The sequence below is a fragment of the Octopus sinensis genome, linkage group LG6 (genome assembly GCF_006345805.1).
Source record: "Octopus sinensis linkage group LG6, ASM634580v1, whole genome shotgun sequence".
In the NCBI taxonomy this organism is placed as follows: Eukaryota; Metazoa; Mollusca; class Cephalopoda; order Octopoda; family Octopodidae; genus Octopus; species Octopus sinensis.
Genome location: NC_043002.1, coordinates 56,276,365 through 56,300,171, shown reverse-complemented (window position 1 = coordinate 56,300,171; position 23,807 = coordinate 56,276,365). Strand labels below are relative to the sequence as shown.

The 23,807-nt window shown below is 38.7% G+C and overlaps 1 protein-coding gene across 4 annotated transcripts in view; it reads left to right on the top strand.

The window, feature by feature from the left end:
• Positions 1–23,807, top strand: part of LOC115212825 (UBX domain-containing protein 7) — a 66,517-nt gene that overhangs the window by 34,623 nt on the left and 8,087 nt on the right. For 3 of the 4 annotated variants that reach the window (XM_029781592.2, XM_036503937.1, XM_036503938.1), the window contains exons 3-10: positions 3,873–3,940; positions 7,266–7,295; positions 10,595–10,660; positions 12,446–12,558; positions 14,061–14,207; positions 18,894–18,984; positions 20,432–20,485; positions 23,245–23,315. In XM_029781592.2, coding sequence (XP_029637452.1) covers positions 3,873–3,940; positions 7,266–7,295; positions 10,595–10,660; positions 12,446–12,558; positions 14,061–14,207; positions 18,894–18,984; positions 20,432–20,485; positions 23,245–23,315 — 640 coding nt within the window. The remainder of the gene's footprint in view (positions 1–3,872; positions 3,941–7,265; positions 7,296–10,594; positions 10,661–12,445; positions 12,559–14,060; positions 14,208–18,893; positions 18,985–20,431; positions 20,486–23,244; positions 23,316–23,807) is intronic. The other variant, XM_029781593.2, reaches the window with a different exon arrangement.

Below are 23,807 nucleotides of genomic sequence, written 5' to 3'. Positions count from 1 at the left end.
GTGGTTGCAAACACGACTGAGTGAGTATGAAGTTTGTTTCTTAATGATGAGGTTTCCAGTTCAGTTCAACTCTGGCATCTTGAGTAAATACTTTCCTCCATCACCACAATTCAATCCATGATTTTTAGTGAAAGTGGGTAGATGGAAATTGGGAGTGAGAAGAGGGTTGCTGCAGGCACTGTCCCTGAATGACTGGTCATGTCACACCGTGTCATACTGATTTTGCTTGAGGATTATATTAAGGGTACAAGTACCTGTGGGGTACTCAGCCTCTGTTTGTATAAATTTGTGTATGAATATATATTTGTGTCTGTTTGCCCCATCCCCACTGATAACTGGTGTTGGTTTGTTAAGTGCTGGGGTCATTTCATTCAACTAAAACCCTTCAAGGTGGTGCTCCAGCATGGCCACAGTCTAATGATATGAAACAATAGTGGCATATGTGTGTGTGTGTATATACACACACACACACATATATGTATATAGTCTTTTGCACATTTCAGTCATTTGATTGCGACCATGCTGGAGCACTGCCTTTTAGTTGAGGAAATTAACCCACGGGACTTCTTCTTTTTAAGCCTGGTACTTATTCTATTGGTCTCTTTTGCTGAACTGCTGGTAAGCAAGCTACTTACCACACAGCCACTACTATGCCTATATCATCATCATCATCATTTAGCGTCCGCTTTCCATGCTAGCATGGGTTGGACGGTTCAACTGGGGTCTGTGAAGCCAGAAGGCTGCATCAGGCCCAGTCTGATCTGGCAGTGTTTCTATGGCTGGATGTCCTTCCTAACGCCAACCACTCCGTGAGTGTAGTGGGTGCTTTTTACATGCCACCGGCACGGGGACTAGGCGAGGCTGGCAATGGCCACGATCGGATGGTGCTTTTTACGTGCCACCGGCACGGAGGCCAGTCGGGGTGGTGCTGGCCACGATCGGATGGTTCGCTTACTTGTCACCGGCACTGGTATCACAGCTGCAATTTCCATTGATGTTGATCGACTTCGATTTTGGTTCTGCTTTCTGATATCTGATTTGATTTAGTTTGATTTTGATTTGGATTTTCACTTGCCTCAACGGGTCTTCACAAGTGGAGTTTTGTGTCCCAAGAAGGAAAGGTATGTATAAGTCGACTGGCTACATACCAGGTATAGGCCACGGGTTATATATATATTTATAAAACTACACTTTTAGAATATTCTCCACCATTGCTAGGTCTTCCAGATAACAGAAACCTGCTACTACCTCTAAGGATCCTCCTGGCCATTTCAGGAAATCAAATTCCCAAGAGTCCATAATGTTTATTACTCCTCCTCTACATCTCCCACACACAAAGACTACTTTCCTTGTTAACCTCTTGTGTGTCCATTGTTTGCACTGTATGGAAGTCCTCCCTTTCCTACATTTTGAGCAGAGCCATTTACTTGATAAGAGTGACTACTGTCTGTTTTCTTGCTTACTACAACTTTGCTCTTTGCTAAGTTAACTTTAAGGCCCTTTGATTCCAGGTTTTTGTTTCCAAACCTGAATTTCGTTACCAATTCTGCTACAGATTCCACTATAAGAACAAGATTATTAGCATATAGTAGCAGCTGGTCTTAAATTTCTCTCTTATGGCCTGAAGGACTATGCTGAATAGGAGGCAGATGGAAACTGAGCTCTGGTGAATTCCTATCTTTATTCTAAATTCATTCTATTCTAACTTCCTTAATGCATTTGTGGTGATCCCGTCGATGGCGAAATTGAAAAGAGTTGGCAAAAGAACACATCCTTGCCAAACGCCAGATCGTATTTCGAAGGGTTCCAACACTTCACCATACACGCGTACGCGGGATCTTGTTGAACGGTAATAAGCTTTGATAAGATTAAGAAGTTTAGGTGGGATACCATCTGACTGCATGACCTTCCAGAGGGTGTCACAATCGACGAAGTCGAATGTAGCAGCAAAATCAACAAAGCCTATGACTGTTTTTTGCTGAAAGCACCAACGGTGTTCGAGGATTCATCTTAGGGTGAAGATTTGATCGGTGCAGCCTTGACTTGGACAGAAGCCATACTGGTTTGGTCTTGTTCTAGAGTCACGTTCTGATTGGAATCATTTCAGAAGAATAGGTGCAAATATTTTGGCAGAAACGTCAATCAGACTGATGCCGTGGTAGTTGCTGCAGCAGCGTTTATCACCTTTCTTAAAGAAAGGTACCAGTGTTGCGTCACTCCAGTCTTGGGGGAGGGTTTCCGTATCCCAAACCCAGGTGATAACTTGATGAATCGCGGGCCCCAGTATATTTGCACTATGCTTGAGGATCTCAGCAGGAATGTTATCTTTGCCCGCAGCTTTGTTATTTTTGAGCTTTCTGATAACAGCAAGGACCTCTTTAAGTGTGGGGAGAGCTGTTTGGCAGTTATACAAGGTTGGGATTGCAGGAACAGATAAGCGGTGCTGGTGGTCGTGGTTCAGCAGATTGGCGAAATGGCCTCTCCAGCAGATGATGCGCTCAGTGAGATTGGTCATGGGATCGCCATTCTGGTCCAAAATGGTTTCGTTACCACTCCAGCCTGTCTTTGTGCTCGATCGAAGGGGGCTGTAGAGCTTATGGGAGTCCCCAGCAGATGCGGCGCATTCCATGTCTTCAGCGACCGTCCTCCAGAATTTATTTTGATCAGTGTGGGCAGAACAGGCAGCTTCATGGCGCAGTTGTCTGAAGGTATCGGATTGGTTGCATCGAGCTTGTTTCACTTTTTCAGCAATTTTGTCTTTTCGCTTAATAGTGCCGATTGTTGTGGACATCATGGATTGAAGATTGTGTTTGACCGTTTACCAGACATCACCCTATAGCTTCACGAGCACTTGAAAAAAAATTTATATATATATATAATCAGAGGATATGTTAACCTCAAGATGGGGATGGTTGCAACCAGGAAATACTGATTTAATACCTAGTATTGCTGGGGAATGAAATTCCCTTAAAGCAGTAGGTATATATTAAGCATATAGTTTATATCCAGTTAAAAGAAGAAAAGAAAATGGAGATAAGGAAGTTAACAATTATTTATTATTAACAAATTAGTCAGCTTTGCTTCTTACAGCTGTTTCAATACTCAGTAATTTAATCACAAATTTGTACATAAAATTTGCTGGAGAGACCAAATGTGTGCATGCCTCTTTTCTTGATTTTCTCTCTGCTAGTTTTAGGTGTATTTACTCTCTTTTTGGGGTTGGATTGGGTTGGTGACAAGAAGGGCACCCAACTACAGAAAATCTGTCTTAATCAAATACCATTTGACCCATGGAAGCATGGAAAAGTAGTTGTTAGACAACGACTATGATGATGATTCACATGTTCTCCTAAAACTTTACAACACCCTGCCGATTGTTATTTTTTTGTTCGCTAATAATTGAAATTAAATATTAATCACAATGAATTCATCCATTTATCCCATAATACAGTCTCTGAAGACCACAATAAGTACTCTTGCTTTTCAGACTAACGTCGACTTTGTCATTTAATGTCCATTGTCCATGCTAGCATGGGTTGGACAGTTTGACAGGTACTGTCAAGCCAGAAGGCTGCACTACACTCCATTGTCTGTTTTGGCATGGTTTCCATGTAAAGTGGTTGGAGTTAGGAAGGGCATCCAACCATGCCAAAGCAGACTATGGGATGTGGTGCAGCTCTTGGCTTCACAGCTTCCAGCATGGAAAACAAGACATTATTTGAGGACGATGATGATTTTATATAACTCTAACATAAAAATGAATTAGGAAATCTACCAATGGTTGTAAAGAACTGTTTGCATTATGTATTTTGTGATGATCCCTCATGTATTGTAAGTTTGTAAACTTATGTTTCAATACCTTTAATTGGCAGCACTGATGAAGTTCGAGCACCAATTCCTCAAAAAAGAGAAATTCTTGTTGAAGATGCACCTGTGTTTGGTAAGTCTGGATATGCTTCATTTCCTTCCTTCTCAAATACCTCAGGAATAAATTTCTACATTGGTCTGTTTCAGTTGCATGTACAGGGTGGGACAAAAGTCACAAGGGACTGAAATTTTAATAAATTCTTTCTATCTCTTCTGTACTATTTATACTCAGCTCTGCTGTTCTCTGTGGGTAGGTCCAGCACCATCTATTTCTCTCTCTCTCTCTCTCTCTCTCTCCAACTGTCTCTTTATCTTTCTCTCCAACTCTTGCTTTCCTCTTTGTACCACTGGGTTGGTCAAGTATCTCCTCTGTAATATGACAACTATCTCTCTCCCTCTATTATACTCTAACCTCTCACTTGGTACACACAACCACTTTCCTTGGTCCCACTCCCTTTCTCAGCCAAGAGGTCTTTGTGTTGCAAGTTATTTCATGACCCTGCTGGTGCCACTTAAAAAGCACCCACTACACTCGGTAAAGTGGTTGGCGTTAGGAAGGGCATCAAGCCATGCCAAAGCAGACTATGGGATGTGGTCCAGCTCTTGGCTTCACAGCTTCCAGCATAGAAAACAAGACGTTATTTGATGATGATGATTATATATATAAAATTGCTGACATGTCCAATGACCACTGCCTGATTGGCACTCGTGCCAGTGGAATGTTAAAAGCACATCTGAACGTGGGGTGTAACCAGCCCACTTATGAGTACCCCTCATTCATTGGACGATAAAATTTGCTTGCAAAGACCTATTGAGGTAAGTGAAATCAAATCAAAATTGCTGACATGGCCGATGACAGTACCACCTGACTGGCACTCCTGCCAGTGGAACATTAAAAGCACATCCGGGTGTGATCGTTGCCCTACTGGCACATGAGAAACAACAGTTGAGTGTGGCTGTTGCCAGTGCCACTGGACTGGCTCCCGTACATGTAGCCCGTAAAAAAACACCTTTTGAGCGTGGTCATTGCCAGAACTGCCTGACTGGCTCTTGTGCCGGTGGCACGTAAAAGCACCCACTACACTCTGAGTGGTTGGCGTCAGGAAGGGCATCCAGCTGTAGAAACTTTGCCAGATCAGATTGAGCCTGGTGCAGCCTTCTGGGTCACCAGTCCTCAATCAAACCGTCCAACCCATGCCAGCATGGAAAGCAGACATTAAATGACAACGATGATGATGATGATGATGATATATATAAAAATGTTGTGCATATGATGCTATAGTATTGTTTATGTAAAACAAAATATCCAGGAGTTTATAAGACTTTTGGCCCATCCTCAATACTAATAAAAAGAAAATGGAAACTGGATTTTAAAAAATTCTTGTATATTTTTCGATTGGTGTAGAACCAAATGATATGGCAAGATAGTTGCTATGTATTAACTGGAATGGAGCAAAGGAACGAGCATTCTTAATAAAACAGATTTTTGTGTATTTTCGTCCTAGCCCTAATCAGCTAATTTATAAGCTAAGAAATAATTGAGTAAAAACAAGCGGCTGCTTTCCATGATATTGGTTAAAGACTCACTGGTAGAGTTGTGTCTATTATACAAAATCACTGCAATAGGCAGGTCTTTTTGTCTTATCTTTTACTTGTTTCAGTCATTAGACTGGGGCCATACTGGGGCACTGCCTTGAAGAGGTTTTAGTCAAATGACTTGACCCCCAGTATTGTTTTTAAGCCTGGTACTTATTCTATCAATCTCTTTTGCCAAACTGCTAAGTTTCAGGGATGTAAGCACACCAATACCAGTTGTCTAGTGGTCACACACACACACACTATGGGCTTCTTTCAGTTTCTGTGTACTACACCCATTGACAAGGCTTTGGTTGGCCTGAGGCTAAAGCAGAAGATACTTGACCAAGGTGTCTTGCAGTGGGACTGAATCCTGAACCATGTGGTTGGGAAACCAACTTCTTACTACACAGCTATGACTAATCTATAAATATATTTGAATTTAATTTCGATTAATTTTATGGAGAAAATTTTTTTCTCTCTCTCTAACACACAACCTTCATCATAGAGCTCCTTGTCAATGTGCACACTCACAGAGAGCTGTAGCTCAGTACTTTTGATGATGGTTTTATTGGGGAAATCAAAAAATTTACTTCCCCAACCTGGGCTGTGGAGTTGGAGTCAGTCTCACATTCGGAAACAATTAAGGGGTAGCTGGAGTTGGAGTCACTAAAACTATACCGACTCTGACTCATAATGTCTTTATTCTTTAATATAAATAAGTTATAACATAAGGCCTACTCAAAAGTACAAGCATATGCCTATGCTTTATGAGATATGTAAACCACAATCACTTAATTACATAAAGAGGAGTTGGCATTGGAGTCAGTTGGAGTCAAAGTTTTTTGTTTTGACTCCACAGCCCTGTCCCCAACACAACTAGAAATTTAGCTTTATTTCTGCTCCCTTCCCTTGGTACAATGTAAAAAGCACCCAGTACACACTGTAAAGAGGTTGGTGTTAGGAAGGGCATCCAGCTGTTGAAACCATGCCAAAGTGGACCGTGGAACCTGGTGCAGCTCCTGTGAAATCGTCCAACCCATGCCAGCATGGAAAGTGGACATTAAATGATGATGATGATTCAGAAACTACATTGTTGTCAAAATATTATTTTACAAGGTTATCACAAAACTGTGTCAATATTTTGTTAGGGTTTGAAAACAAAAAGACTGAAAAAAGATTTTCAAACAGCTTTTACTCTTTATATTTTTATCTTCAATCTTTTAAAAGTGAATGTTAAACTTTTATTTACCCTACTTCTGTTGAAATACACTGCCTTCGTTTGTATTGATTTTGAAAATAATGAATTTAGTAAAATAATTTTGTAATTATTAAATTACTATTTAGAACCTAAGTTAATGTGAAATTTTGATGGAAGATTTTAAAATCATTTTAGGACAGGAAGTCTGTCTCATAGAACCAAGGATGTTTTCAGCTGGGTGGTATCAAATTACACTTATGGAGTTCCTCCTTGACCTTGCCAATGTTATCACTGTGTACTGAATTTTACTGTGGTCACTTTCTCTATGTAACTCCATTAGTTTTTCTTACAGATGCCAACAATGAGCTTGCTTTATCTCCAATAAAATCAACTGCACTCTTTGCTTACATGCATTGAAACAAAAGTTACTGTGGTCCTTATATAATCTTTGGCTAATCACTCCGCTGACCCAAACCAATTTTTAAAATAAGACTGTCTCCAACTTTCACTAGCTGTGATCTTAACTCTTTCTATATTTGCTCTTGTGTTATATACCCACGTCTATTTTATACACACCTTAGCCACTAACAATGAGTGTATAATGGCATTTTTCTGTTTGTAGTCCAGAAGATGATGAATGCCGACTCCATAGGTTTGTATGTGTTATCGATCCCCTCCTCTGCTCAGTTCATTTTGAATGCCAATATTTTATTTAATTCATTGCCATTCCACCATTTCTGTTGGCTTCAGTCACTGTCTCATGTTGGCTTGTGCTTGTATTATTATTATTTTTATTATATAAATATGGTTTATCATTTTCTTTTTTCCCTTTCTTTATTGTGCTTATCACATCTAAACCCAATCAACATTATATACTACTGCGTTTTTTTACAGACGTGTATAAGTGGATTGAGTTAGTAGTTTTAGTTTGTCATTTTTGGTTCTTAAGGCAATTTTTTTTTTTTAGTATTGGTTGTCAGTATTTAGTAAAATATTTTATTGCCATTCCATTGTGATCAATTTAGTTTTCAAGTGTGCATGGAAGAAATGGTGAGCATTGTAGCAGTGGTAAACTAAGCTCCTGGCAAACTAATTGCAGACTTGTTTTTTTTTTTCATTATCTTTTTGTTACAACTGTTTTGTTTTACTCACCACACTGCTGTTGCTGCTGCTGCCCTTTGGAAAGGCATGAATGTCTTGACTTCTTTTAATTCCTTTTTTTTCAGTCAGTAAAGTTCAACAGTCACACTGATCTCAAAATGTAAAGCTGTTGACCTGTATCAGTTCAAAGAGTAAATAAATATTTTTGAAAATTTAAATGTCACCCAGAAGTTTAATTATCAAAATCATGAGCCAGCATGGAAACCAAACACCAAAGCTGATGAAGAAAACTATTATTGATGATGATAATAATAATAATAATGATAATATATAAAGGATTGAGGTAACTCCTCCAGAAGATATTGTTAAAATTAAAAGAAGAGTGCCATTGTCATCTAGTGAACGATATTTCAACATCTTGTGTATCTTCAACAGGTTAAAAAAATTATTTTGTCAATCTACTTCATTTTGGTTAATATTGACAAAATTATTGTTTGAACCTGTTGAAGACGCACAAGATGTTGAAATATCGTTCACTAGATGACAATGGCACTCTTCTTTTAATTTTGACTCTATATCTTCTGGAAGAGTTACCTCAATCCTTTATATAGTAACCATAATTAAGTAGATTGACAAAATTATTATTATTATTATTGTGATGAGCTGGTAGAATTGTTCAAGCATGAGACAGAGCACCTAGCAAGATTTCTTTTGATTGGTTATGTTCCCAGTTTAAAAATAGGGCCAGCTTTGCCATTCATCCCTCCAGAGTTGATAAATTAAAGTACCGGTCAAGTACTGGGGTGGGGTGGGGATCTATGTAATCAACTGGCTCCTTCCCCATAAAACTACTGGCCTTGTGTCACAATCAGAAAGAATTATTAATTCCTATTATTCAAGAAATGTGGAGGTGCATGGTTGAATGGTTAGGGTGTTGGACTCGTGAACGTAAGATTGTGGTTTCAATTCCTGAACTGGATGATGCATTATGTCCTTAAGCAAACCACTTCATTTCATGTTGCTTCAATCCACTCAGCTGGCAAAAATGAGTGATTCTGTGATGGATTGGCATCTCGGCCAGGAGTGGAATATATATGCCACAAAATACCAGAAACTATGGGCTTGGAGAGAACCTTTGACCTTTTTTTGATTCAAGAAATACAGCACTTTGAAGAAATATTTGTTTTGCTTGATGAAAAATACTTTTACATGCCGGTGCCATGTGAGAAGGACCTGTTCCAGTGCAATGTACAGAACCTCCTTGTCAGTGCCACATACAGACCATTCGTGCCATATAAAGACCACCTGTGCTATGTATGGATTACCCGTACCAGAGCCATATATGGACTGCTCGTCCAAGTGCCATGTATGGACCATCCATGTCAGTGTGACGTATGGGTCACCTATGCCATGTATGGACCATCCATGTCAGTGTGACGTATGGGTCACCTATGCCATGTATGGACTACCGATGCCAGTGCCATGTAGAGACCACCTGTGCCACATAGCCCACCAGTGTTGGTGTCACAGACCGCCCGTGACATGTACAGACCATCAGTGCTGCTTACAGAGTACCAGTCCCATGTGCAGACCACCAGTTCCATGTACAGACCTCCAGTGCCAGTGTCACATACAGACATCCCATGCCAGTTTCACGACCAGGTCACTTGTGCCGCCTACAGATCACTAGAGCTGTGTACAGACCACCTTACCAGTAACACATACAGTACTAACCACCTGTGCCACAAACAGACCACCAGTTCCATGTACAGACCACTAGTGCTACGTGTAGACCACCTGTATCAAACAGGCCACCTGTGCCATGTACAGACCACTCTTGGAAGTGCCATGTACAGACTACCTGTGCCACATGCAGACTACCCATGCCAGTGGCACACACACAGCATTCATGCTAGCACCACATTTAATAGCACTCATGATGGCACCATTTATAAAGCAGCTAACACACTGTAGAGTGATTGGCATTAGGAAGGGCATCCAGTCATAGAAACAATGCTAATGTGGACATTTGGAGCCTAGTGCAGCTCTCTGGTTTGCCCACCCCTGATGTAGATAATGAATTGGTTAAAATGCAGAAATGTATAGAAAACAACTCCCTGTATTCCCTGTATTCATCTTAGACTCACTTCAGTCTATTGTTGTCACTGCTGTACAATCTAATCTTTATGCTATAAATTTTATCACTGCTCTATAACCTTGTTCTATACATTATTACCATATTTCCTCTGAATACAATATCTTAAAAACATTTTCTTCTTACTCTCTCTCAACATTCTATATTTAATGCTGGAAATCAGCCCCCCCCCCTCCTTCTCTCTCACCAGCAAAATTCACTACAATTTGGAGATAAAGAAATAAAATGTGAGAGTGATAATACTATTTATTTCAAATTTTGGCACAAGGCCAGCAATTTCAGGAAAGGGTAACTCAATTACATTGACGCCAGTCTTCAACTGGTACTTATTTTATCGAACCCGAAAGGATGAAAAGTAAAGCCAACCTTGGCAGAATTTGAACTTGGAATGTAAAGACATATGGACTGCCCTTAAGCATTTTTCTCAGCACAGTGATGGTTCTGCCAGCTCACCACCTTCGATAATACTACGATTGTTAAAATCTGTGACTGCCAGGCTGTAAGTCTATTATGTAGACCAGCAAGAAGCAAAACAAATGGCTTTTTAAAAAATTTTTTGTGAATGTGTTAAGGAATTTACTTTCTTTTTTTTTTTTTTTTTATGAACCCACTACAGAAAATTTCTGCTTTGTTTCATTTTTTTTTTTTTTTTCATATAAATCAATTATCTCTATAAATATTTTTTTTTCTTTCAGGCTTTCGGGGAAGAAGACCAGCAAAGTCTGTTTTTGATGGCTTCCGAGATTTCCAGGCAGAGGCACGTGAGTAGTTTGATTGTTGATGCTTCAGTTTGGTTCTATATCAATGTTTAAAATAGCAGAAATAGGGAAATAGTTTGGAAGTTTCTTCTGTTTCTTTTTGTCTTGGTTTATTCTACTAATTTAAAACTTTTCTTTAGGGGAGTTTTTTATATGTTGTCACTGTTTGAAAGTGAAATTTTGAATTGTGCATTATATGTAGAAGTCAATACAAGAATACGTGTAGGTTTATGTTGACCATATAAGGTTGTGAATAGGCAGAAACAAGCACCATGCTCAGTAAAACTCTTTTAGTTTTGTTGAGGATATTAAAAACTTCTTTCATTCTGCCACCATAATAAAATGCAGCCAATAAACTCTGTACAGTGGTTGGTGTTATGAAAGGCAGCTGGCTATAGAAACCCTGAGCATGTCACAATGAATACACATCATTGACAAAGCTGAAGAATGTTGAAATGCATCTAGTGTTTTTGTAAATCCCTGTTGGAACAATTTTGCCATTATCATTTTATGTCTACTTTCCAAGCTGACACTGGTCAGATATACTAGCACAGTCTGAATTGGTTCTTGGAGTTACTGTCCGCTTAGATGGTCTGGAGGATTTCATGTAATTTATTTATTTCAATGCTAATTAAGTCCTTTAAATAACAGAAGCTTTAAACTGCTCCTAGATTATCTTGTATGTGCTCTTCGCATGTTTGCCTCTTGTGAAATCTACCGTTCTTTGTTAGATTGTCTTTTATTTCACTACGGCTCTTTTGCTCCTACAAGTCAATACAATTGGCTACATTATATGAAATTCCTATTTATTCCTTCTCTACATATCAATCATGGATTTATCCATAAGGGTCTAGTCTTCATTCCCATCGTCTCATAGCTAATTTTCATGTCCTTTCTGCAAATTATGTCATGTCTTCGATTATTTTGTACACGTTTAAGTATCTCGTTCTGTTGGACACAAAGTAAGGCAACCCCTATGCTGATTATCTCCCTTTACTTGAAGTTGGTATCAATTACCAAGTGGGTTGGTCTATCTTCTCTGTAAGCAGAAATTATTTCAATAAATCAACATTTTTGTATGTTATTTAATATAACCTTATTTTTCTTTGCTCATTTTGTTAGTTTATTTACATCTCCATAACATAGCGGTTTGGCAAAAGAGACCAATAGAATAAATACCAGATTAAAAGAAATATATATAAAAAAGGTGCTTGGGTTGTTTTGTTTGATGACACCCTTGAAGGTGGTGCCCCAGGCTAGTTGCAGTAAAAGATACAAACATGTACACAGTCTATGTATTGTGATATTTTGTCTCTTTTTGGGGTTGTTTTGTACAATATAAGTGAACGGGTTACTTCTGTTAGCCATTACTTTTTACTCCTAAAGGTTGTTGGTTCCATTCCCAGTGGTGTGTTGTGTCCTTGAGTGAGCAAAACACCTTATTTCATGTTGCTCCAGGTCACTCAGCTGGCAAAAGTGGTACTTCAAAGAGCCAGCTGTATCATATTTCGTGTCATTTTGTATCTCCCTGGTAACGATGTTCAGGGTACGCATATCTGTGGAGTGCTCAGCCACTTGTGTGTTAATTTCATAAGCAGGCTGTTCCATTGATTGGATCAACTGGAACACTCTTCATCGTAACCTACAGACAGCCAGTAGCAACTCCTTTTGCCTTATCTCCATCATAGGTCATAGCTATTTCTATCTCCAACTTGCTCAGTTTTCTTCTCTCTCTCTCTCTTTCCAATTATATGCTTAATTTACTGAGTTTTTTTTTTTCCATTTTAGGTCAGCAGGAGGAGATGCTACATCGTAGTTCCACAATAACATCAAAACACCAAACATTGGAAGATCTGTTTCGGCCCCCTATTGATCTCATATTTAAGGGAACTTTTGCCAGTGTAAGTGTTGTTCAAACTTTTACTAGACTGGCTTTGTATATTACAATATTATACTGGTTTTATATATAACACATATACTGCTCATGCCATGTAAAAAGCTCTTGTGCTGGTGCCACGCAAAAAGCACCTGGTGCACTCTGTAAAGGGGTTGGCATTAGGAAGGGCATCCAACCATAGAAACCATACCGAAACAGACAATTGGAACCTGGTGCAGCTCTCCAGCCTTGCCAGCTCCTGTCAATCTGTCCAACCCATGCCAGCATGGAAAATGGACATTAAACGATGATGATGATGGGGTGCACACAGAAGAGTGAGAATCTGATGCAGCAAAACAATAGCACTCAATTATCCATGTTTGAATCTGCCAGAACGTACTAAGAAGGAATACATTATTGTTTGAATGCTCCTTGTGAGTTAATAGTGAATGAAATTGCATGAAAATTATTAACCATTGGAATTTTGGATAATCCCCCCCCCCCTTTTAATCTTCAGAGAATAAATTGACTATCTTACTCAGTTGTATTAAAATTGAAGTTCTAAATGGATCTATATGTGTTAATTACTTCTGCTCTTTGTAGACTATGAGTTCATTTTCACTAGGTTGTAGATCGTGGCTGACATCACTTCTTGCATATGAAAAATCTCTAGTCTAAACTAACCTCTTGATGAGAGGAATGACATATATGGATTGTAAGAGCAGTAGTAGCAGCCAGTTTAGTTGGATGATCAAAGTAGGTATTTTAAGAAGCTGACTTGATCAAGAAGGGCCACAGAAGAATTGCATAGAATTGCACAGGTAATTGCATAGACTCGCACAGACTTAACCAACTTGATTTCTTACCAAAAGAATCATGGCTTACTATTTGTGTCACTTCCACTTGCTTTGGTGCAAATTCATATATAGACTAGTATCTGGTTAGTCTTGATGAAATACCCCCCCCCCCATCTCCTTTATGGAATGCCTGGCACGTATTTTCTTGCATATAGATGTCTGACACCAGTGGCAAGAAGTTTGCTTCCCAACCACGTGGTTTCGGGTTCAGTCTCACTGTAGCTCCTTGGGCAAGTGTTTTCTATAGCTGACCAAAGCATTGCGTGGATTTGGTAGATGAAAACTGAGAGAAGCCCATTGTGTGTCATTGTGTCTGTCACCCACCACTGATTGACAACTGGTGTTGGTGCGCTTACATTCCCAAAACTTAGCGGTTTGGCAAAAGAGACCAATAGATTAAGTACCAGGCTGCAGTCTAATGACTTAAGCAAGTGAAGAAAAAAAAAAATCTGACTCCCCCAACCCCTCTTACCCCAATGAAATGCCTGGCACTTATTTTATACCATATGGCAAACTGATCCCAATACGGTTTGAACTTGGAACGTAGAAGAAGGGAACTAAAAATAATTCTGAGATTTTTGTCCAGAATTCTATTAGTAATATTGAAATGTGAAAAAACTTTTTAAAGATGATGTTGGTGATGGTGAATATGTTTTTCTTGTTGCATCAGGCCCGGGAAGAAGGAACCAACCAAAACAGATGGTTGATGGTTAACATTCAAAATGTTCAGGAATTTGCTTGCCAAACTCTCAACCGAGATGTCTGGAGTAATAGTGCTGTTCGAAATATTGTGAAGGAGCATTTCATATTGTGGCAGGTAAATATTTAATGTTATTGGTTGTTTTAATATGTGTTCCCTGCATGGTGTAAGAGGCGACTAAAAGGGACAGGGAATCCACTCTTCCTAGTAATTTCAATATTCCTAAAACGACACAAAAAAACAAAAAACAAAACAAAGGAGTGGGAGAAGGTTAACACCAATTCTCACCCTACTACTTTCTTGTGGCTACCCCTTGCTAAAAAAGTGGGGAATAGGCCTGGGTATATAAAAAAATTTTAATATCAAAGAATTATATGAAGGATGGATGTGAGAGGTTTAACTTTGTAGCATTCAGATTTCTCTCAAATCTAATCCCTATTTATTCACATTGTTTTCAATTAATCCTGCCTTATCCTTGTAGCATTGAGATTTAAATGGTGTGATGGTTTATTTTCAGAATTTCTTAGTACAGGTAATGTGATCTGGTTGTTTTGAACATAAAATAGACTATTTGGGCCAGATGTGGTTGGTTTTAAGTGCTAAAGGGTTAATAGAACAGAAATATATCATGAGCATATGTGTGTAATAATGGATGGCGTTAGGTTGTCAGATAAATATGGCCATTTTCTTCCCGCAAATTTAATTTTCCAGTGTTTTTCGAAATATTCAAAAGTTGGAGAGGAAGATTACAGCTACAAAAAAACCCCACAAAACACTGATTAAAAATATGTTTTTGTTTTAATTCAAGTAACTTTGGAAAGAAATGACTGAATTTATCTGACAGTCCAATAGAATGGCCAAGAAGAAACGGTAAGGTTAGATCTGAGAATGTTGGGATTTACAGACAATATGTTACTTACATGGTAAAACACACACACACACACACACATACACAAATATATATATATATATAAATAAAATGATGTATGTGATAGTATTTGGTATCAGAATGAAATATCAAGATAGTGGGGTGGGTATCCTGACAAAGCACCTGGAGAAAGAGGCTTGTGAAATAGGGTGGAAAATATTAAGAGAGGCTGTGATGGATGTCATTACCTCATTGCTAAACAATAGCTATGTTGAATAGAGATAGTTTGTCATCTTTTAGTTGAGAGCCAGGCCAGTGTGTCTTGATTAAACAGACTTAGGACAAGAGGTATCCCAATTGCGAAGATCCTGTAACTGTAGATGTATGTTTGGAATGCTTTTATCTCATACAACCCGTAACCTGTTGGATCACTGGAGAAGCCTGAGTTTCCTAGCAACAGTTTTGTTTCATGGGCTGTTTTTTCTTTCCCATGCTTTCAGTGAATGTGTGATTGAAATCACATGTAAACGGCTCCTTTTCACAGAAAAGGAAAGATCTGGCTGCTATTTCTTGCACGCCCTGCTACCACGTAACACATTTCGGGTCCTATACCATAAATTGCTGTTATGTGGTAGCAGGGCATGCTAGAAATAGCAGCCAAATCTTTGGAGGTGAGATACCATGAATGCACTTAAAAGAAACTTATGGAAAAAGCTATTTCACACTGAGGTTACGAATGGATCTTTTACAAAATATTTACTGTATTTTTAAAATCATTTTCACTTAAAATATTTTGCTTATCATAATGTCTAATGGAAAGGTTAGAGTTTCTTCCCTTCAGGGTTAAGTTATTTTCAGAGTATTTTCCCATTATGTACCAATTTGGGTATTTATACCCCAAAACCTTGAATATCTTAATACCTACTGGTCCAATTTACGCGAAACTTATTTTATTCTGTTTCCACCCACATTTCAAGAGCACTTTACTTTCCAAGTATTTTCCTATTATGCGCCAGTTTGGCTGTGTAACATTGCAAGCAAACAAAATTCAACTTCACTTTTAATAGTGTATTAGACTACCCGTGACCCGTTGGGTCACCGGGAAAGTCTTAAATTTCTCAGCAATGGAGTTTTGTTCTGTTGATTTTTTTTTCTTTTCTGGGTTATTTCGCATGCTTTTAACGAATGTGAAATCAAAATCACGCGTAAATGGCTCCTTTCCTCAGAAAAAAAAAAGATTTGGCTGCTATTTCTTGCACGCCCTGCTACCACATAACTAGTATTTTAGGTCCTTTATTGCAAATAGATGTTACATGGTAGTAGGGTGTGCTAGAAATAGCAGCCTAATCTTTGGTGGTGAGATACATTGAATGCACTCAAAAAAAAAAACCTATGGAAAAAATTTTCACTCCAAGCTTACGAATGAGTCTTTTATGAAATATTTAATGTATTTTTAAAGTCATTTTTCACTTCAAAATATTTTTTAAGTATGCCAAATAAAATTTTTGTAATGGTATTTACTTGAAAATAATTTTAAAAAAGCATTAAAATATTGTCTTACTGTGCAAACAATTTACATTTTTGAAATCACATCTACTTAAAAATATTTCTAAATGATTAAAATATTGTTTAACAAAAGCGAAAATAGAAACATTTACTGTAAAAGATATATTGTAGTTTTTCATTAAGTCAGTGTCTAATCAAAAGGTAAGCGTTTCTTCCCTCTTAGGATTAAGTTATCTTCAGAATGTTTTCCTATTATGCACCATTTTGAGTATTTAAACCCCGAAAACCCCCAATATCTTAAAAACCTACTTGTCTGATTTACATGAAACTTATTTTATTCCATTCGTATTAATATTTCAGGTGAAACTTAATTCATAGTATTTTCCCCATTATGCACCAGTTTGGCTGGTTAACATTGCAGGCAAGCAAACAAGATTCAAGCTGACTTTTAATACATTATAGATAGATAGTCCTATTTTTAAGACAGTTTAGTGTGATTTGAGGGAGATATGGTTGAAGTAGGCCTGTATTGGTTTAGTTAGTTAGTTAGTTAGTTAGTTAATTTGGCTCAAAAGCAAATAGCAAGGCCATGTAGGGGGACATGGAGTTAAGTACAGGGTGGTGTTCATGTAAAGAGTTCAGGCCACTTGAGCTCCAGGGAGGCTTTGAACAAAGCGGTCGTCGGCATCTTCACCATCTCGTCTGGCAGCTTGTTCCACGGATCTGCAACCCGGACGGAGAAAGCTCCTCTCCTTCGATTGAGATGAAATCGTCGCAGGTAGAGCTTTTCGGAATGACCCCGCAGCCGACGCTCCGGAGCAGGAGTGAAGAACAGCTCTTTCGAGAGGTTACACTTCCCGCTTATGATGTTGTGGGCGAGAATGAGATCACCACGGCGGCGGCGTTTTTCAAGAGAATAAAGGTCGAGCGTCCTCAGCCTTTCTTCATAGGACAAATTTTTGAGACCATGAACCATGCGGGTAGCCAGCCTCTGGACTCTTTCGAGGTGCTGTATGTCTTTGAGGAGATAAGGAGAAGAGGCTTGAATCCCATACTCCAATATGGGTCTCATCAGCGTGACATAGAGTGGCAGGAATATGGCTGCTGTGAGCATTCCGAATGACCGTCGAATCAAAAACAGAATTCCGCGCGCTTTGTTGGCAGCATGGACGCACTGGGCCGAAGGCGAAAAGGAGGAATCCACCAAGATACCCAGGTCCTTTACCTGATCGGTCCTCTCCAGCAGCAGGCGACCCGGCTTGAAATCAAGTTGAGTTGCAGGAGTAGAGCCGACAGGCAGATGACAGCACTTTGACACGTTCGGACACAGGTCCCAATCGTTAGACCACTTCCAAATTTGGTGGAGGCATCGTCGAAGATCCTCTATACTACCGCGAGGAGCGACCAGTTTGATATCGTCGGCAAATAGAAGGGTGTGTTGCGTGAGGTCGTCGGGCAAGTCATTTATGAAGACTAAGAACAACAAGGGCCCAAGCACTGAACCTTGAGGCACGCCACTGCTTGCACTGGAGACGTCGGACTGCGAACCATTAACTTGAACTTGGAAGGAGCGATCTGAGAGGAAGGCACCAACCCATCGTACAATATCCGGATGGAAACTATATGCTTGAAGCTTGACAAGTAGTAGGCGGTGGTTTACCGAGTCAAAAGCTTTGGCAAAGTCCAATAAAACGATGTCAACAGCATCACTATCATCGAGGGTGCGCGTCACCAATTCTTCCATTACTAGTAAGTTGGTCAAGCATGATCTCTTCGGCACGAAGCCGTGTTGGGAATCAGTGATCGAGGCTGTGGTTAGGAGGTGGAGCATCATACTTTTCTTAAGGATGGTTTCGAACATCTTGCTGATTATTGATGTAAGGGAAACCGGTCGGTAGTTAAGCGAGTCTTCGCGGCTCCCTTTCTTGAAAATTGGGCAGATTATCGCTGTTCTCCAGTCTGCAGGTTTAGTTGTTGAGGGTGTAGGATTTAGTTCTGTGTTAGTGACACAGGCATGGGTGTCGTTAAGAAGTTTGCTTCTCAACCATATGGTTTTAAGTTCAGTCCCACTGCATGGTACCTTGGGCAAGTGCCTCTTATCGCCTGGGTCGAACATGGTGGTGGCGGCTTTGGCTAATGGCACATTTCATTTTAGGAGTGAAGGAGGAGGAGGTGATAGGTTGCAATACATTAAGAAGGGATGGGGGTTGGGTTGTGGAGCACAACCTATATATTTTTAAGGAAATGATACAGATGCACAATTAAGTTTGTCATGATATGTTGCATGTATTTTTTATATAGGTTTGTTTTTCTAATATATTGGCTCCAGCAATGGCCCTGCACTTAGCAGGCTAGGACATTGTCGTCTTGTCTTTATTTAAAATATAAACAACAATCAATAATGATGTTATCTTTTCTTTTGATGCTAGGTATATCACGACAGTGAAGAGGGTCGCAAATATATGCAATTTTATAAAGTGAATATTTGGCCATACATTGCCATTCTTGATCCTCAAACAGGTAAGCAAAAGAGCCAGCAATATAAAATAGCTGTTTTTGTTTTGGTGTCTTTTTATATGTATGTTTCTTTATAATTTGAGATTGGAGTAGTCTCAAAAACGAATGTGTGTATGTTGGGCAAAATATTTTCTCACTAAAATATCTTTATTGGGTGTGTACGGTTGAGTATCCAGTTATGGCAGAAACGTTAGCATGCTGGGTGAAATGTTTAGCGGTATTTTGTCTGACTTTACATTCTGAGTTCAAATTCCGCCGAGGTCGACTTTGCCTGTCATCCATTCGGGGTCGATAAAGTACCAGTTGCATACTGGGGTTGATCTAATTGACTGACCCCTCTCCCCCAAAATTTCGGGCCTTGTGCTAAGTGTAGAAGAGAATATCCAAATATGAAACTATCGAGCATTCATTGAAATCTGCTTTGACATTGTACAATGTTCAGAATAGTTGCTTTGGTGATTGTCTTAGTTAACGTTTGTATAACGAGACAATTTGGAAGAGGAGGTTTGATGATGATAGATGCATGCTTCCCAAACATGTGGTCTCAAGTTCAGTCCCACTGCACAGCATTTTGAGTTCGTGTTTTTCTACTATAGCCCCAGCCTTTTGACCAGTGGATTTGGTAGACAAAAATTGAAAGAAGCCATTGTGTGTGTACAAGCTGACACACACACACACACACACACACACACACACACACACACACACACACAACACACACTGTGTGTGTTTACCCTTGTGTTGGCGTGATGGTTGTAAATGAACATCATCATTATCATCATAGAAGTGATGCTGTTTATTTTCAGTCTTCACTGGAAAACATTTCTGGCCAAAGGAAATATTACTTTCTTGGAAACAAATGCAGGTTGGCAATTGGAAAGGCATCCAGCCATAGAAAATCTGCCTAAGCAAATTCTGTCTGATGCATGCAAGCATGAAAAAGCAGATGTTGGATGATGATGATGATTCTGGTGATTAGTCATAGTGCATGTTTGTTTGCGTATGTTTTGCTGCTCTGAAAGAAAAGTGGAACATTATTGAAAGTTATTACATCATAAAAGACCTTAAAATGTTTCTGTCCATTTCTATGAAGTTGTTTTTTTCATTGCTTATCTAGAATGTCTGTTTAACCTTTTCAAGTCCTGAGCTGCCTTAACAATTTGAAATATCACAATGCGACCCAAGGCTACTACAGTGAAAGGTATGTTAATAGCTATGATATAATGCGATCCAAATCATATTTCTTCCTTGTCACTCCAGTTTGTCTCATAAAAGGGCAGCTCATAGTGGAAATAAAACCACTGCAAACCAGCGGTGCCTACATTACTGCACATGCCACCAGCAGACATGGACTTGAAAGGGTTAACATTCTAAAATTGTGATTTGTCTTTGCTTATAGTTTTATATCTTTTAAGATGAAACTATAACATGCTCCTGTGTCTCTCCATAGGTGAAAAATTAGTGGAATGGAACAAGTTGGATCATAGCAAATTCTGTGAATATGGTAAGAATAAGAGATTATTTATTTCAAATATATTTTGTTTTATATAAACACTTAAATGAACAAGTCTAAAAGGTTTTTAAATTTCCAGCTTTAATTATTTGTATTCTTGGTTTATTGAAGAAGATAAGTGTAAGGAAGTATGGGGGGAGAGAATGATGAAAAGGAAATGTTATATGCACACACTACCAGGCTGTAGGAGAAACTGACCATATACTTCCTATAGTAGAATGGTGTGTTGGTTCGTGGATTGTAAATGTATAGTGAAAGAATTTGATATATGTACAAGAGATTTTTGAGAACATATTGAATAATAAAACAACTCTAATCTTGCAAAAACCAAACATATCTTAATAAAGATTTGTGCATCTGTTCTTGATAAGCTTTTCTATAAAATCTACCTTTAGCTTGGATGACTGCTTCAGTGCAGAACCAGAACTATTGATATATTGGCACTAAATGGTCCTTAGACATTTCAGAAATCAATTGGATGAGGGTGGCCCTCAGAGAAGCAATGACATTGTGGGGATGTTGATTAGTCTCCCTTTCAACAATGCTCCAAGTATATTAGTCCGTGGAAGTTTAGAGCAAGTTTAACCTTTTTGACACTAACCTGGCTGTAGCTGGCTGAAAAAATTTTTTTTGGCCATAGCCAGCCGAGAGTACCCATTGTTATTTAAATGTGAATTTAAGCACAAATCTTGTTAGTACATTTGGGAAAATACGTGATTTCACTTTGTAAGTAGTTGAGTCATAATATCCGACATTGCTTGACGTGATATCTGAACTCAGTGAATTTTGGGAGATTTTTTCCCACATTTTTTTGGCATCGATTTGTTTTTTATTTTCACTTTTGAAAATGGATAGGAGTTTCATGCTATCAAGCAGTGATTGTGAATTTAAAGGTTTTTCAATGGAAAATATGGAGATATTAAGAAAAAGAATGAATGAGGTACAAAAGCACGTGGTGTACAATAATGAATAGGATATTTCTGTATCCAAAAATGAAAGCAACAATTCTGAAGAAACCGAAAGTGGCAATAGCGATAGCAAAGACATTTTACATCAGAATGAAGTAAAAACTTTAAAAATGTTTTTATTAGCAACTTTTCTGAAGAGATGTGGTTAATCCATAGTCTTTCTTAGGAAGCGAAACCATTAGACTTTTATTTTTTTCAGTATGTTTGTTTGAAGTGATCACTGCGGAAACAAACTATTACGCAGAATCTAAACAAACAGTATATGCCAGGAAAGCCCATGAAATGAGGGATCAAAGTTTGGAAAATTTGTGAAGCAAATACTGGGTACTGCTGTGGATTTAGTTTTTATACAGGGAAAATAATGTTAGTTAGCATGGCCTAGGGTACGATGTGGTCTGGAATTTATCACTTCTATTCCATAACCAGGGCCATATATTACTTTTTGACCAACTTTTTTTAATTCGGTCAAGCTTGTGATAGATTTAGATGGATTCCAGTATTTCAGTTTATTTCACCTTTATGGTACACCTGTTCTGTTGTGCATTAAAGCTTTAAGTTTCAGTTTCTTCAGAATCGCTGCTTTCATTTTTGGATACAGAAATATGATAATCTAGTGATGTGCACAATTCTTCTATATCAAAATTTTGTTGCATACCCGATTGAATTTTAGCTGATGATTCATTTTCTATGGTGATGTTTAAACAAAATTTTAATATTTTAACCTTTTGCTCAGTTTACCTGGATTTACCTGTAATTAGAGTCACTTTGAGACAAAGGTTATGCAATAGAATTGATTAAGAATCCTTTCTTTAACTATGTTCCAAATATCACATTAATATGTTGATAAGTAAAAAAGTTACAGTTGTTTAATGAAGCTAGTCTAAATTCATGATTATTTTAGAATTTAACTGAAACTCATGAGGGGTGTATTTTTGTCAGAAATATAGTAACGAAAGGGTTAGAGAATACAAGTCTGGTGTTAGATCATTGTAAAGATTGTCTGACATCCATTTTTGAGTTACACAGGCTTTGTGAAATAGTTTTCAATCTTATTGAAACACATATGGCATTCCACTGTGTACTTCATCCAGGGTTTAGCAACTGTCTCTAGCACCTCAGCGTATCCAGCAGCAGGAAATACACATGGAAAAAACAATGTGATTATGGACTACCAGACCCTCCACATTAGCTGGACCCTTTTGTCTGGAATCCTACATTTATTAATGTTAGATGAACTTTCCAAACGGGCTCAACAAATATTCCTTCTGTGGCCACATGGTTCCGGGTTCAGTCCCATTCCGTGGCACCTTGCCCAAATGTCTTCTGCTATAGCCTTGGGCTTTGATAGATAGATGGAAACTGAAAGAAGCCCATCGTATACATATATATATGTGTGTGTGTTTGTGTGTCTATTTGGCAAAAGACACTGACAGAATAAGTATTACACTTACAAAGAATAAGTCCTGGGGTTGGTTTGTTTGACTAAAGCCGGTGCTCCAGCATGACCGCGGTCAAATGACTCAAACAAGTAAAAGAAGAAAAGAATAGTTTAAAATGAAGAAGTTATTGTAAACTTCCTTACCTGAAACAAATGCAAAGCAAACTTAATTCTGATTTGTGTCAATTTGATAAAGGTTAATTAATTTAAAGTAGCTGCAACCACTCCTGGCATCAGTGCTGCTGTGTTGAGGAAACATAGTGGTTGTTGTGGTTGTTCTTATTGAATTGTTACGACCACCACTGTATGGTGTTAAACTTATACTCTGTTGTTTTGTTTTGTAGCAGCTGAATTTTTATCCCTCCACCCATCCTTAGATGGCAGTGTCAGCCCTCCACATAAGTCTTCAAAACAGGTAAGTTCAGAATTCTATATTAAAGCATGCACACACACACACATTCCTATTGATTCATTGTCAACCTTACCTTATGTAGAAGCTATTTCTTATAGAAATGATGTGTAAGGCTTTGCCTAAATCATTATATCTATTGTCTTCCTTACAGCAGAGCAATATCTAAAAAGGCTTGTCATACAATTTCATCGTCCCAACATGGAAAATGGCGAGGGAGATGCTCTGGAAGTCATTCTGACTCACAGCGTTCACACTTGCAGATAGCCATTTCCGTCCCTGTAGTCCATTCTTCTGGGTGGTTGGTGTTAGGAAGGGTATCCAGCTGTGAAAAGCATGCCAAAACAAACACAGAAGTCTGGTACAGTCTTCTGCCTGGCCAGCTCTTGTCAAACCGTCCAACCCAAGCCAGCATGGAAGGGAGATGTTAAATGATGATAGTGAGCAGAAATGTGGTATGGAGTCCAAGAATACCAGTGGTGTCCATTGCCACTGGCT